The 13,245-nt window shown below is 37.1% G+C and overlaps 1 protein-coding gene and 1 long non-coding RNA gene across 2 annotated transcripts; one reads left to right on the top strand and one right to left on the bottom strand.

The window, feature by feature from the left end:
- Positions 1-2,838: 2,838 nt before the first annotated feature.
- On the top strand, positions 2,839-3,261 carry LOC134648868 (uncharacterized). The gene is made up of 2 exons (XR_010096931.1): positions 2,839-2,894; positions 3,165-3,261. It is a non-coding gene; the product is annotated as an uncharacterized LOC134648868 (long non-coding RNA).
- A 344-nt stretch (positions 3,262-3,605) lies between these two features.
- On the bottom strand, positions 3,606-12,052 carry LOC134648867 (argininosuccinate lyase). Its single transcript, XM_063503447.1, has 8 exons — positions 11,955-12,052; positions 10,999-11,199; positions 6,745-6,969; positions 6,571-6,671; positions 5,273-5,466; positions 4,789-5,132; positions 4,379-4,566; positions 3,606-3,836 (listed from the first exon to the last, which is right to left on the bottom strand). Exons 1-8 carry the CDS (start codon positions 11,961-11,963, stop codon positions 3,635-3,637), a joined length of 1,464 nt encoding a protein of 487 aa, XP_063359517.1. The 5' UTR covers positions 11,964-12,052; the 3' UTR covers positions 3,606-3,634.
- Between the last annotated feature and the right edge of the window lie 1,193 nt (positions 12,053-13,245).

The following is a 13,245-nucleotide window of genomic DNA, read 5'->3' as shown; positions in this document are numbered from 1 at the left end:
CAATCATTGATAGAAATTTAGAACACGCCAATCGAAACTTAAATAGGGTAAATCCTCTATTACTCGTGATTTTTCGTAGCATGTATATCGTATAGCATCTGTCATCCCGATTTCCGGTACATTTTTTAATCTTTTTCATCTTGGCTAGGCCAGGTAAGTAAAACAAGTAATTGATTTTAGCATGAAATTACATCAAAACTGTTATTTATGTAGACAAATACGGTTAAAAAAATTAAGTGTAGAACAGGACGGACATATGTTATGTAGTTAAGCTAATAAGATAACTATATTAAGGTAAACGTTCTTCAATCCCAGCCCAAGTCGAAAAGTTCACCTGATATTATGAGCTCTCAATATAATATCAGTAAATCATTGCGCTAATTATACAGGTCCTTACTTAAAACTTTTTTTTTAATACCTAGTCGGTACCTTACTACCTACCAATTACTGGGATTAGTTGCCAAGCGGACCCCAGGCTCCCATGAGCCGTGGCAAAATGCCGGGACAACGCGAGGAAGATGATGATGACCTTGTAGGTACCTTCTGAATACCATATTAATTCTTGGGCAAGCCAATTTAGTACCTAAGTAGAAAAGGGCGGAAAATTTAAGAAATGTATTTAGGTGTGAAAACTGTGAAAGTTCGAACTTTCTAAAACAAATTTAGAATTTCGCTATGTTTTCCTACTGACAAATTGGTTTGCGAGACTTAACAACTTTACTCATTTTTAAGACTCCTATGTCCGTCTGTCTGTCTGTCACCACAGGCTGTCTCAAAAACCGTGATAGCTATACAGTTGAAATTTTCACAGATGTATTTCTGTTGCCGCTATAACAACAAATAATAAAAAGTACGGAACCCTCGGTGGGCGACTCCGACTCGCACTTGTCCGGTTTTTTCTAAAATTTACTTACCCTATAAAACTTTAAATCCCAAGTCACTGTCAAATAAGTCGAGTTAAGACTTGTTGAACTAGTGCGATGTTGCTGCGGTAAGTGGCGACCGTTAAATGCGGTTGTTGTTAAGTTATGTTACGGGTGGTATCGGCAGGGTGGGGCGCTCGAGCGGAAGACGGCCCACGGGGCTATGCGTGTGACAGCTCGCCCTCCGGCTCTGTCCCGGGGCGCAACGGGCGTAAGGGCTCGCATCCACTAGGCATGAAACGAATTGTAAGATAAGCAACTGATAGCATATATTTTGTAAAAAAAAACCACTACTCTTTCAGTGCATTTTGAGAAGCGAAAACAAAAACACAGCCTTGCTACGAAAGTGCTACGTCGTAGTCCGTAGCAAATAAATTTCGTACGTTGCTGCAAATCGTGCTTGTCGGATTTACGTTTGTAAGTTTGTATGCACGAGATACGAATATGTTTATATTTTATATGTAGGTACATCTGTTTATCTACCGGATCAACAGCTCAAAGAATTTGAGACGAAGCAAACGGCGGCTCCGGCTCGACAGTGCGAGGGCTCGTTAGGTATTCTAGTTATTATTATAGGTATGTACTTATTTCAGTTGTAGTCGTGAGTATGTTGTTTATAAAATAATCAAATTCAATTGATTAAATGTAACCAGCTGATGTCAATCAAGATATTGCCTTTAAGTATTATCATAGCAGAGCAGTGAGCAATCGCCTTTACCACCGTAAGTATTTTCTAGACTTTTTAATTTGCATCATAACATAAAAATATTATTGTGACTATACTTTTTAGATTGTTTATTTAGTTTGTCGTCTTATTTTTATCTGTTATGTAACGACCTTTTATAACTCTTATATGTATAATAAGATACTTATCTAGTATAAAACTCACTTGCAGATATTTACCTAATTACTCGTAAGTAATTGCAGTAACAAGCCTAGGTACCTACATAAGAAATAATCCCTTAAACTTGACACCCATAAATATAGACTTCACTTGTAACTAAAAAAATCAATTCTACTCGTAATAATCCGTATTGGTACCTAATCGGTATATAGAACTTAGCAAATATTCTTTAGTATACATACGTAATAAAATGATTGTTTGGTTCCATCGAATTCGTAGAGTTGATCTGATTAGGGAACCAACACTTTGGTAGTTAAGTTTGGTAGTTGGTAGTGATAAGTACCTACATTACATACAATAATCAGGGTCTATCTGTAAAGTAAATAATCTTTAATAGAAAAAAACCGACTTCTCTAACTACTAGCCTAACCCACTTAACGGTGCTTATACTTTATTTGGTAATATGTATACATTTTATGGTAATCATAGTGGTTGATTTAGTTTAGGTATCATAGTGGTTTTCCGGGTCAAGGTCCGGGTCTGGGTCCAAGTCCGAGTACGGGTCCGAGTCCGGAGTCCGGGGCCCAATCCAAGTCAAAATCGAAATTGAAAATCACAAAACGTGTACTATGCGTCGTTGAGGAGTTCTGTTCTGATCATCATCAGCAGTTCCACTTCATCAAATGCCACAGTTTTTAATGTAAATGCTTGATTTTCTGATGAAAATATATAAAATTCTATACGGATGCCTTTAAGATTTGAGAAGTTCCCTCGATTCCTCATGGATACCATGTTCAGGACTTGAAATTGACATAAATGTGCCTAAAAACCTAACTTGCTTAACAAACATAACGAAAAGGACAAATCGCCAAATGCGAGCTATGCGTCGTTGAAGAGTTCCGTTATGATCATCATCAGCAGTTCCACTTCATCAAATGCGACAGTTTTTAATGAAAATGCTCGATTTTCTGATGAAAATACAAAAATCTCTATACGCATGCCTTTAAGCTTGGAGGAGTTCCCTCGATTCCTCGTGGATCCCATCATCAGAACTCGAGCTTGACAAAATTGTGGCTTAAAAACTTAACTTGCTTAACAAACATAACGAAGAGGACAAATCGCCAAACGTGAACTATGCGTCGTTGAAGAGTTCTGTTCTGATCATCATCAGCAGTTCCACTTCATCAAATGTCACTTTTTTTATGTATTGATTTGTTGATGAAAATACAAAAATCTCTATACGCATGCCTTTAAGCTTTGAGGAGTTCCCTCGATTCCTCATGGATCCCATCATCAGCACTCGAGCTTGACAAAAATGTAGCTTAAAAACTTAACTTGCTTAACAAACATAACGAAGAGGACAAATCGTCAGACGTGTGCTATGCATCGTTGAAGAGTTCCGTTCTGATCATCATCAGCAGTTCCACTTCATCAAATGTCATTTTTTTGAATGTATATGCTTGATTTGTTGATAAAAATACAAAAATCACTATATGTGTGCCTTTAAGATTTGAGGAGTTCCCTCGATTCCTCATGGATCCCATCATCAGAACTGGGTTTTGACAAAAACGGGACCAATCTGTATGCATATACATACAATCAAAAAAATAATTTTCAAAATCGGTCCAGTAATGACGGAGATATGGAGTAATAATCATAAAAAAAAATAAAAAAAATAAAAATAAAAAAAAAACATACAACCGAATTGATAACCTCCTCCTTTTAGATTTGGAAGTCGGTTAATAAAATTTAGATGAAGGTAAATAAAATTTATAAAATAGATTCCGTCACTTGCTAAGCTTCAGGTTTATTATTAAGTAGTTTTTTTAATGTTTACACTTTTGAATCACTTCGTAAATGTGTTGGTTTATTTGAGACCACACGGGTACGGCGTTTCATCCGGCCTAGGGACCGCGGAGCAGGGCGGCTGCCCTTGCAGCCAGGCCTTCAGCACGCCTAGTTGCTGCTCCACGGCCTGCTTGGCTGTCCCGCCCGCGCTCGAGTACTGTTCCACGCTCGATACCCACGAGAACAAGGAGGCCAGCTCCTTTTCTGTACCGAATTCTGGACTGAAAATTAAGATACAACATACCTATATGGAACACATATGGAAAGCTCCATCACAGAAGGGTCCTTTATGCTTCAAGTGCAATAAGGACCTTTTTCTCTGAAATTCCAACAGAAGCATAAGGACCCTTCTCTATGGAAAGCCACATATTCTTAGCAAAATATAGGCAAATACTTAAAAATTTAATTTTTGCAGCATGAATGAAGTATTTAAAATGTCATTCAATAGAACTTGCTAACTATGTAAACAAACTGCCATACTAAAATTGACACTGAATGTCAATTTAGTAGTAACTTTTGTTTACATAGTTCGCAAGTTCTATTGAATGACACTTTATGAAAACCCCGGAGGGAATGGGGTATAGTCATCACGGATTACGTGGTTTGCACTAGTTACTTGTATGTACCTACACAGATAATTTCTCGTCAATAACGTTAATTGGTTACATTTTGGTCACGTGACCAGGATACATTTATTAGCGCTATACGATAATAACTGAACAATTTGATCGTTCCTTTTATGCTAGTGATAATGTATGTCTACCTTATTGCAACATATTCGTTATGCGGCAGTCTTTGCAAGTCGACGCCAAGCTCCGAGGCGCGACGTAGAGCGACGCCGATCAAGTGATGCGCGCGGCGGAAAGGCACGCCGCGTCGCACCAGTGCGTGTGCCAAGTCCGTCGCCAGCATGCCCGGCTCGAGACACCCAATTGCCCTGCTACTATTCACCTGCAATATGTTTCGATCTTAAAATAAAACTCGCACACTTTTGTATTAAAAATCAATCCGGTTCGAAGGACCATTGTTGCAAGCGTTGTATTGTGTCTTAGAGGCTACAAAAAAAGAGCTGTGCCCACGTTTTTAAACTATGATAAATAGAAACGATAACTTCAGAGATTTAAAAATTGTATGTATGTGTGTACTATATACATATGTACTACTACTACAAACCTCCATTGTGCAAATAGTCCCCGCTGTGACTTTGAGACAATCGAGCAATCTGTCATAAGATCTGAATAATATCTCTTTATCAGATTGCAAGTCCTTATTGTACGTGCTCGGAAGCCCTTTAAGGATACAGCTGAATGAAAAACTGTCCCCAAGCAGTAGACCGGCGGCACCTCGGACCAGCTCCAAGCCATCGGGGTTCCGCTTTTGAGGCATTAGACTGGAGCCAGTGGAAAACTGATCGGAAAAACGGACTATTCCAAATTCTTGTGAACTATAAATTATTAAATCTTCCGATAGCCTGCTGAGGTGTACACCACATAGGGCTGCCCAGTTTAGGAACTCCACTGAAATATAAAGAAAACAGTAACTTTGGTTGTTTTTTTTAAGATCATGCTCTCACCCATAACTCCAACCTACATGTATTCAGCATGTATTAGGTTCTTGTGAATATCAAATAAACAAAAAAAGTGGCATTGAGTTTTACCAATATGATCTCGAGAAGACACGGCGAACATGGAGTTGGGTGTGATATCGTGGAAGCCAAGGGATCGAGCGAGCCTGGTGCGGTCGATCGGTAGCGCACAGCCCGCTATGGCGCCGCTGCCCAGCGGACACCTCGAGAGCCGGCCCATCTGCTCTTCCAGCCTCATTACGTCGTCACGGAGACCCCATGAATAGCTATTGAAAATTTGAAGAAAAAAGTTCATTCTAACGTATTACAAGCAGGGATGTTGCGAACATCCGCATCCGCATCCGCAACCGCGGAACTTCCGCATTATTTTCAACATCCGCATCCGCATCCGCATAAAATCGATGCGGAGCTTATGCGGATGCGGATGTCGAACAAGTCGGTACAGGAACGTCTTAGCGGCGGCGTAAGTGCTAGGTCATTTCGTAATTACCTATAACGAAATCGTCTAGATCAGTGTTTTTCAAACTTTATGGTGTCACGGCCCTTTATGACCACTAAAATTTTTCGCGACCCCCAAACCCTGTTTCTACGTTTTTCTATCTAGTACCTATAACAAAGGAACCACTGGTCAGTGTTTGGCAAAAAAGCCCTTAAAGTTTTGATCCCATTTGCTACTTCATATTTATGCGAGCTTACGTTTTCATCAATGATCGATATCAAAACCAAAAAAAGGAATAAATAGATTGAATTCGGAAAATGATTTAATCGTCTGCGTGTCGCGGCAGAAACCGCGGTTTGACAAATTAAGAGTCAGAATGAAACAAGCTCATTCTTCACACTGAATACAGTTAAACCTTCACTTTTAAAATACAGTTTACCAGATAGGTAATGATTTGTTTTATTAATATGTACATTAACGACCTATAACATTAAATTTTAAAGAATTGGATTATTTTTAAGTTTAAAAAATGAAATTGCTTTCCATAAGTTTCTCTCAAATCAAAGCTGAACTTCGCGACCCCCTTGGACAAGTGCCGCGACCCCCCTGGGGGTCGCGACCCACACTTTGAAAAACACTGGTCTAGATCCAGAAAAGTCGGCCAAGTTACTGTTTATTAAATATAACGCACCTATATTCTTGTTCAAATACTAAACGTTTCTTTTTTTTAAATAAAAAAATACTAAAAATGTAATATTTGACGTTTTCTAAGTACCTAATCTTAACATCCGCATCCGCATCCGCGGATGTGAGCCTTTAAAAATCCGCATCCGCATCCGCATCCGCGGATGTCAAAAAATCGGCATCCGCAACATCCCTGATTACAAGCGTCGATCAGTCAGATAATAAGAGTATTAAAACGAACCAATACCTTAACAGAAAATGGCTCCAACGAATTGGTTGAGCACGTTGGAGATGTGTATAACCTGGAGCGATAATGTCTAATTCGTGGCTTGCTCGCTTAATTAGAACCTGTAAGCAAACCATTAATCAAGACGGTATAAAATATAGGTATTCAAATAACGAATAGGTATTTAAAAAATACCTCAATAAGTTGCTTGAGAGCAGCACCCAGCGTCGGCAGCGAAGTCAGCATCCACAGCCTAGTATCCGTGGCTGACTGGTCGTTGCGGCTGCGCGCGGTGTGCAAGCGCAGCGCCGCATCGCCCGCGTGCGCGTTCAGTCTCCGCTCCACCGCAGAGTGAATGTCCTCTTCTGGGTCGCTGAGGCGACCGGTTTGGGATAGTTCCTTTTCGATGTCTTTTTCTACCTGAAAATTGGGAAAGAATACGTTATGGTACGAAACTTGATACTAGACAGGTATAATGATTCTGGATTATATACAGGTCGTCCCACGGCGATGCCACATGGAGGGAAAGTACCTTAAATATCATAGATAGCATATTTTGCTGAAAGAAGACTTCATTTTATTTTTAAAACTTAGTAAAGTTGCATTCGGGTCGTTCTCGCATTTCGTGCAAATCGGTGTTTTCGGAAATTTACCAAAAATGTGGTGGCGTTTTCGAATATCTGTTAATGCAAGGTTGTAACATAGGGCCTAAAGTATATGTATCTCCAATGAACAATTCTAAAAAAGTTAGTATTTTCTTTATATGTACAATTAACACCCAATTTTTTCATTCATCTCTATATGTAACGCGTGAAGATATAACTTTGACCTACATTTTAACCTTAAGATACTACAAATAGAAAATTCGTTGTTTGTGCAATAAATGACTTATTTAGTTATGTTTTAAATCGTATAATATTAGAAGCTAGAAATAAATAATAAAAACTATACAGCCTTATAAGTGTATGGTTCAAGTAATTTCTTCATTACCGACGCGAGAAATAGATTAGCTATATTTTGCTACATAGCGAGGGTATATAGCGCCTACCGCCGATGCAACACATTGTTCGTCAGTCAGTTGGCCGCATGATCTCGTAGCGGATGCCCGTGTGCCACTGTTAGCGAAAATATATACGATCTCTCGGGTCGGGAAGGAGTGTGGTTCTCGATAGTCTTCATCGCCATCGCGTGATTTATACAGTAAGTAGCAAGTGTACATTATTATAATTATACGTAATGAAGTGTTTTAGTGTCGCCTTTCAGATGGTTTATTCTGCAAAATTAAGGTCTGATGCCAACTGATGTAGGCGACAAAAACTTCCAAAACTTCATTCATATCGGTTTCATTCACTTCTTTTCCTTCCAATTTTACTGGGGAAGGTAATGAATGACTTAAGAAGGTAATGATAATATATTCGAGGCAGTGCATTTAATGAAAAGAGGCTTAGTAATTATAAATACTACGCTGTTATAAACATTTAAAACTGTATATGATAATAGGGGAGCCTTTGTAGTCTAAGATGGTCGACCTTCACCGATATGTCTGACGGATGAAACTTACATATTATGAAAGAAAATATGTTCCTGAACATAAATAAATAGGGTTGCTTAAAGAAATATGACTATTTTTAATTATTTTTTGAAAAAAAATTTTTTTTTTTCAAATTTTACCGATCTGTCTGACAAACAAAATAAGTTCCAATGGAAAGTATACAACTTGTACAATATAAATCAACTAGGTTGCCTATCTTTTCCCGGTCACTATTATGTGGTTATAGGGTTGCTTGCGAAAATCCGATCACAAATAAGGGTTGCCAGGCTTTTAAATAAAATAAGAAGGGAAGACTTTTAGCGATAACTCATAAACGGCTTAACTTATCAAGTTTGCTTTAATTTTGTTTGAATGAGTTTATTAAGCACTATTTTTATGATTTTTTTTTTCATATTTTTGGATCGATTTTTTAAAAGTTAGAAGGAATAACCGTTTTTTGTTCTTTCTAAATTATTATTTCCGAAATGATTCACTTTATCAAAAAATGTTGTTTGCAAACTCCTATTTATTTTTAAAGACCTATCCAACGACACCCCACACTATAGGGTTAAAACGATAAAAATAAATTACATAGGTACAAAACGCGAATGATTTAAATATATTTTGTCTATGCTAATTTTTGAAAATTTGAAAACTACGTTTTATGTGATATGGTGCGCAGATGTTCAAACCGACTTAACAAACACTTGGGGTTGACAATCTCGACTTATAATGATGATAAGTAAATGGTAAATGTACCATCTAGCTTGAACATTATAAGTTGAGATTGTCAACCCCAAGTGTATGTTAAGTCGGTTTGATCATCTCCACAGTGCTTAAGACACATGTTTTTAATATTGTCGATTTTAATTGGTGTTAATTTTCTTGAAATACAGTTTTTTTATGTTCGATTTCATAAGTTTGTTTCATTACCGTCCACAGATAAAATTACCATCTCGGCCGATTTCATTACCAGCGCGTAGTTCATTACCAGTAGCCTTATTAAATGAAAAGTAATAAGGTTACAAAGGTGCCTTTAGCAGAAAAATGTTAATAAATGAATCCACAAATTGACGAAACCCAAAAGTTTACCATTTAAAAGAAAAATTACAAATCGAGAGAATCTCACCGATTTGCACGAAATGAGAGAATGACCCTCATACTTTTTTAATTTTTTTTGAAAAAAAAATGTATGGAAAAAAATTTATCGCGTCATTGGAGGAAAAGTACCTTAATTATTGTAAATGAACATCTTACTGAAAGAAGACATTATTTCGATTTAAAAAAACAAGTTGAATTGCATTTTAAATAATTTCATGGTTAAACCGGGAATCGAACCCGCTACACGAGAAAAAAAAATACCTTGTAGCTTTGTCATACCGATCGAAAGGCTTCAATGTGAGAATTATTTTTTCACCTCAGCAGCTCGAACAAGGGTACTTTGCTACTTAAAAACAGTGAGCAAAATCGCATTTTGCTCACTGAGTGACTCAATGAATGCTCACTGTTTTTAAGTAGCAAAGTACCCTTGTTCGAGCTGCTGAGGTGAAAATTTAATTGTTGGTATATCTTAAGAAAACATGAGTGAATAGAGGTAAGTGATGAAGAAAGAATAAATTTTTCGGGTTCTCTAATATGTTCTCACTGCTGAGGTGAAAAATGTTGTGTACTACACGAGATCAAAGTTATTTACATCTCGTGCGCTTTTGAGTCCGTTACTACGCTCAAGATTCTAAATTAGATTCACTCGCTACGCTCGTGAATCTATTATAGAATCTTTCGCTTGCACGGGACTCAAAATAAGCACTCGAAGAAATATCAAACTTTGATCTCTTGTTGTACAAATAACTATTTTGCCAAATAACATAGTGTTGGAAACAAAAGGAAGACCATTATTTTTTACCCCGTTAGATTTTTTTTTATGGGGTTATGTAAAAAATGTAGTTTACAAGAACCAGTATGAAAATGTCCACGAGCTACAAGCAGAACTTAGGCGTATTATTTTAAATATCCACCACACCATAATTAAAAAATCGACAGGGAGTGAAATAATGAAAAGAGTGAGACTTTGTATTGAACAGGATGGAAAACATTTTGAGCATTTGATAAATTGATTTAATTTTGTATTAAAAATATTAAAATGCATGGCCTTTATTTTTATTTCGTTATTTAGCAAAAAAGTAATTCTCACATTGAAGCCTTTCGATCGATATGACAAAGCTACAGGGTATTTTTTTTTTCTCGTGTAGCGGGTTCGATTCCCGGTTTAAACATGAAATTATTTAAAATGCAATTCAACTTATTTTTTTAAATTGAAATAATGTCTTCTTTCAGTAAGATGTTCATTTACAACAATTAAGGTACTTTTCCTGCAATGACGCGATATTTTTTTTCCATAAAATTTATAAAAAAAAGTATGAATGCAACTTTACTAAGTTTTAAAAATAAAATGAAGTCTTCTTTCAGCAAAATATGCTATCTATGATATTTAAGGTACTTTCCCTCCATGTGGCATCGCCGTGGGACGCCCTGTATAGCACATCCGTGATTCAAGTACCTAATCGTGGAGTCTTTGACAATTCAACTAAGTACTTAGCTGAGAAATTTAGGAGTTATTTTATTTAGAAAGGTAATAAATAAGGTATAATGAAAACCCGGCCCACCGCCCATCGTATAAACTTGCAATTAATTTTATAAAAGGTATCGGGTAGATATGGGGCCAGATGAAGTGATTTATAACTCAGTGTTAGTTGCCTGACTCAGGCCCTCACTGATTAGCATTCCCAGAGGGTTATGGGTACAAGAATTCACCTTTAGTGTAAGAAATTTGGCGCCCGAGGCGTAATAGTTTCGTATTTCATGTTGCAGAATACGACACGAATACGTTCTAGAAAAGGTTAAGAGAAAACTAAACGTACTTTATCAAGTCCGCTTTGAATGGCGCTGTTGTCTTGTTCAGACAGGTGTCCGCTGCGGTGCAACTCGCGCGCCCAGGCCCGGCTGCCGGCGATGTCTTCTCTGTATAAACGGGAGTCGACTGCCAACGAGTCGTTCAGCCGCCGTAGAACTGCTGAGGGCTCCTCGGAGAAGCAACCGCCCCATAGCTGGTATCTGTCCGTCTATTTCAGTTTATGTAAATGTTAGAATGTCCCTAGGTAAGATGGTTTTTATTATAAATACTGGATACTGGGTCTACCTACCTACGCGACTTGGTCGTAAGGACCACTGAAGGGACGTCCATAGAACGGCTTGCATAATTTGAGACAGTTATTCTTCAGAATCAGAGAAAGCCCGTAATGTCAAAGAATAATAAAATAATAATAATAATCAAATCCGTTCGTTAAGTCGGTATACATTAATAAACGTAGTAGGGGTAAAGTTTCACAAGATTAGCTACCGACCGTTCGATTAAAGGGTAAGTACCTATATTTAGCAAAAAGCTCAATCTTAAATAATTACGATGTGCGCGGTGTGCGGGATTTGGAAAATTACCTATCGTCTCGTCTGCTTGCCTTATGAATTTTTACTATCTGATAAGGCGGATGCCTACAGTAAAGAAAGAGTCAAATCAATAAAACATAAAGCAAAAATAGTTCAAAATGATATACAAGAGAGCAAATAATGTCGATTATACCTCTCGTCGTGCTTACATTGCACATTGAGAGCTAAGCTTAGCAAGTGAATGATTCCAAAATTGTACCCTAGCGCATCTGCAGCGACCAGCTGAAGTGAAGAAACAACTCAAATGCATCAAATTACTTTGTACTAAAGCAAAATTTTACTGTTTAATAAAACCTTTCAGAGCGGGTGTGGTGTAGAATTTTATATTACAGTAGGCAGGTAGGTAAGTACTTACGTTACGTTAGGTACTTACGTTAGACATCGAATATACTTCTGACCGTATCTAAGTAAAATTTCAAAATGTTGTATTTCTCTGTACCTTGTCAGTCAACGAGTTAAAACATACTGCTAATACAAAACAGCTGCGAAAGATACTAATAGAGAGATGGTTCATGAGGTTATCAATACTTATTCATTTAACGTTATCTCGACGCTGGTAACTTTAGGTAGTGCAGCTTGTACAGAAATTTTGAATATAAGGCGCTGTCACTGTACGGATCAAACGAAGATCAATGGTAGGAAGACTTTAAGAGCTGTAAGTTCAGCGAAAATCATCGATCGATCGATTCTTAATGAACCGACTAAATTAAGTTTTTTAACTTGACTCATTTAAAAAGAAGTATAAATGTAGGTAATTAAGTAATACAGTGAAACCTGGTTAATTGACACCTGGATAAATGCAAAACCTCAATAATTGCAACCAAAGGTCCGGTCCCGGTCCCTTGAGACCAAACAGCCTCTATAATTGCAATTTAGATTTAATTGCTTTTCGGAATTTTGCCTCTGTAATTGACCACATTGCAACTAAGACCTCTATAATTGACACTGTGCTAAAAAAATCCGTTATTTTAGCTCTTCTCATTACCTCTATTATTGAAACAAGTGTTACTTATTACCTCTGTAATTGAAAGAATGTAGACTTGTAGAGAGCAGAAACAATATTTTAATAGCAATGATAATTTTATCTTAAATCTTCATCCGGAAGTCAATTTATTTATTGGCTCTATCACAGAGTATAGTAGGTGAAATAGTTTTGATTAAATCAAAAACATAGTATGCTTTTTACATTACAATTAAACTTTCTTCTACAATTCGAGGGATTTTTTTTAACCCAAATGACTATAAGAAAATAAAGTAGTAATTAATATAGTGTAAAAGTGCAAGTTACATAATATTAGACCAGAAACCCAGAATGTAAGCTTGTAAATCTTCTTTCAATTGTTATTTGCACCTCCATAAAAGCAATTTGTCAGAACGCAACCTCTATTAATGAGAACCTCTATAATTGACACAACGATTTTTTGAACCTCGTTAATTGGCACGACCTGCTTAATTGAAAAACCTGGTTAATTGACAAAAAAATGCCGGTCCCTTGAGATTGCAATTATCCAGGTTTCACTGTAGGTATGATTTTTTGTAGGTTTGCGAATAAAGAGTTATAGGTACTTATGGTACTGAATCGAAGTCGAAAATTACCTTACGAGTACAAAGTCATTATTACTTTGCCACGCCAACCAAACTTACCTACTACCTACATAATTGAC

This window comes from Cydia amplana, chromosome 6 (assembly GCF_948474715.1).
Source record: "Cydia amplana chromosome 6, ilCydAmpl1.1, whole genome shotgun sequence".
Taxonomy (NCBI): Eukaryota; Metazoa; Arthropoda; class Insecta; order Lepidoptera; family Tortricidae; genus Cydia; species Cydia amplana.
The sequence above is the reverse complement of the archived record's forward strand: the minus strand, read 5'-3'. Positions and strand labels throughout refer to the sequence as shown.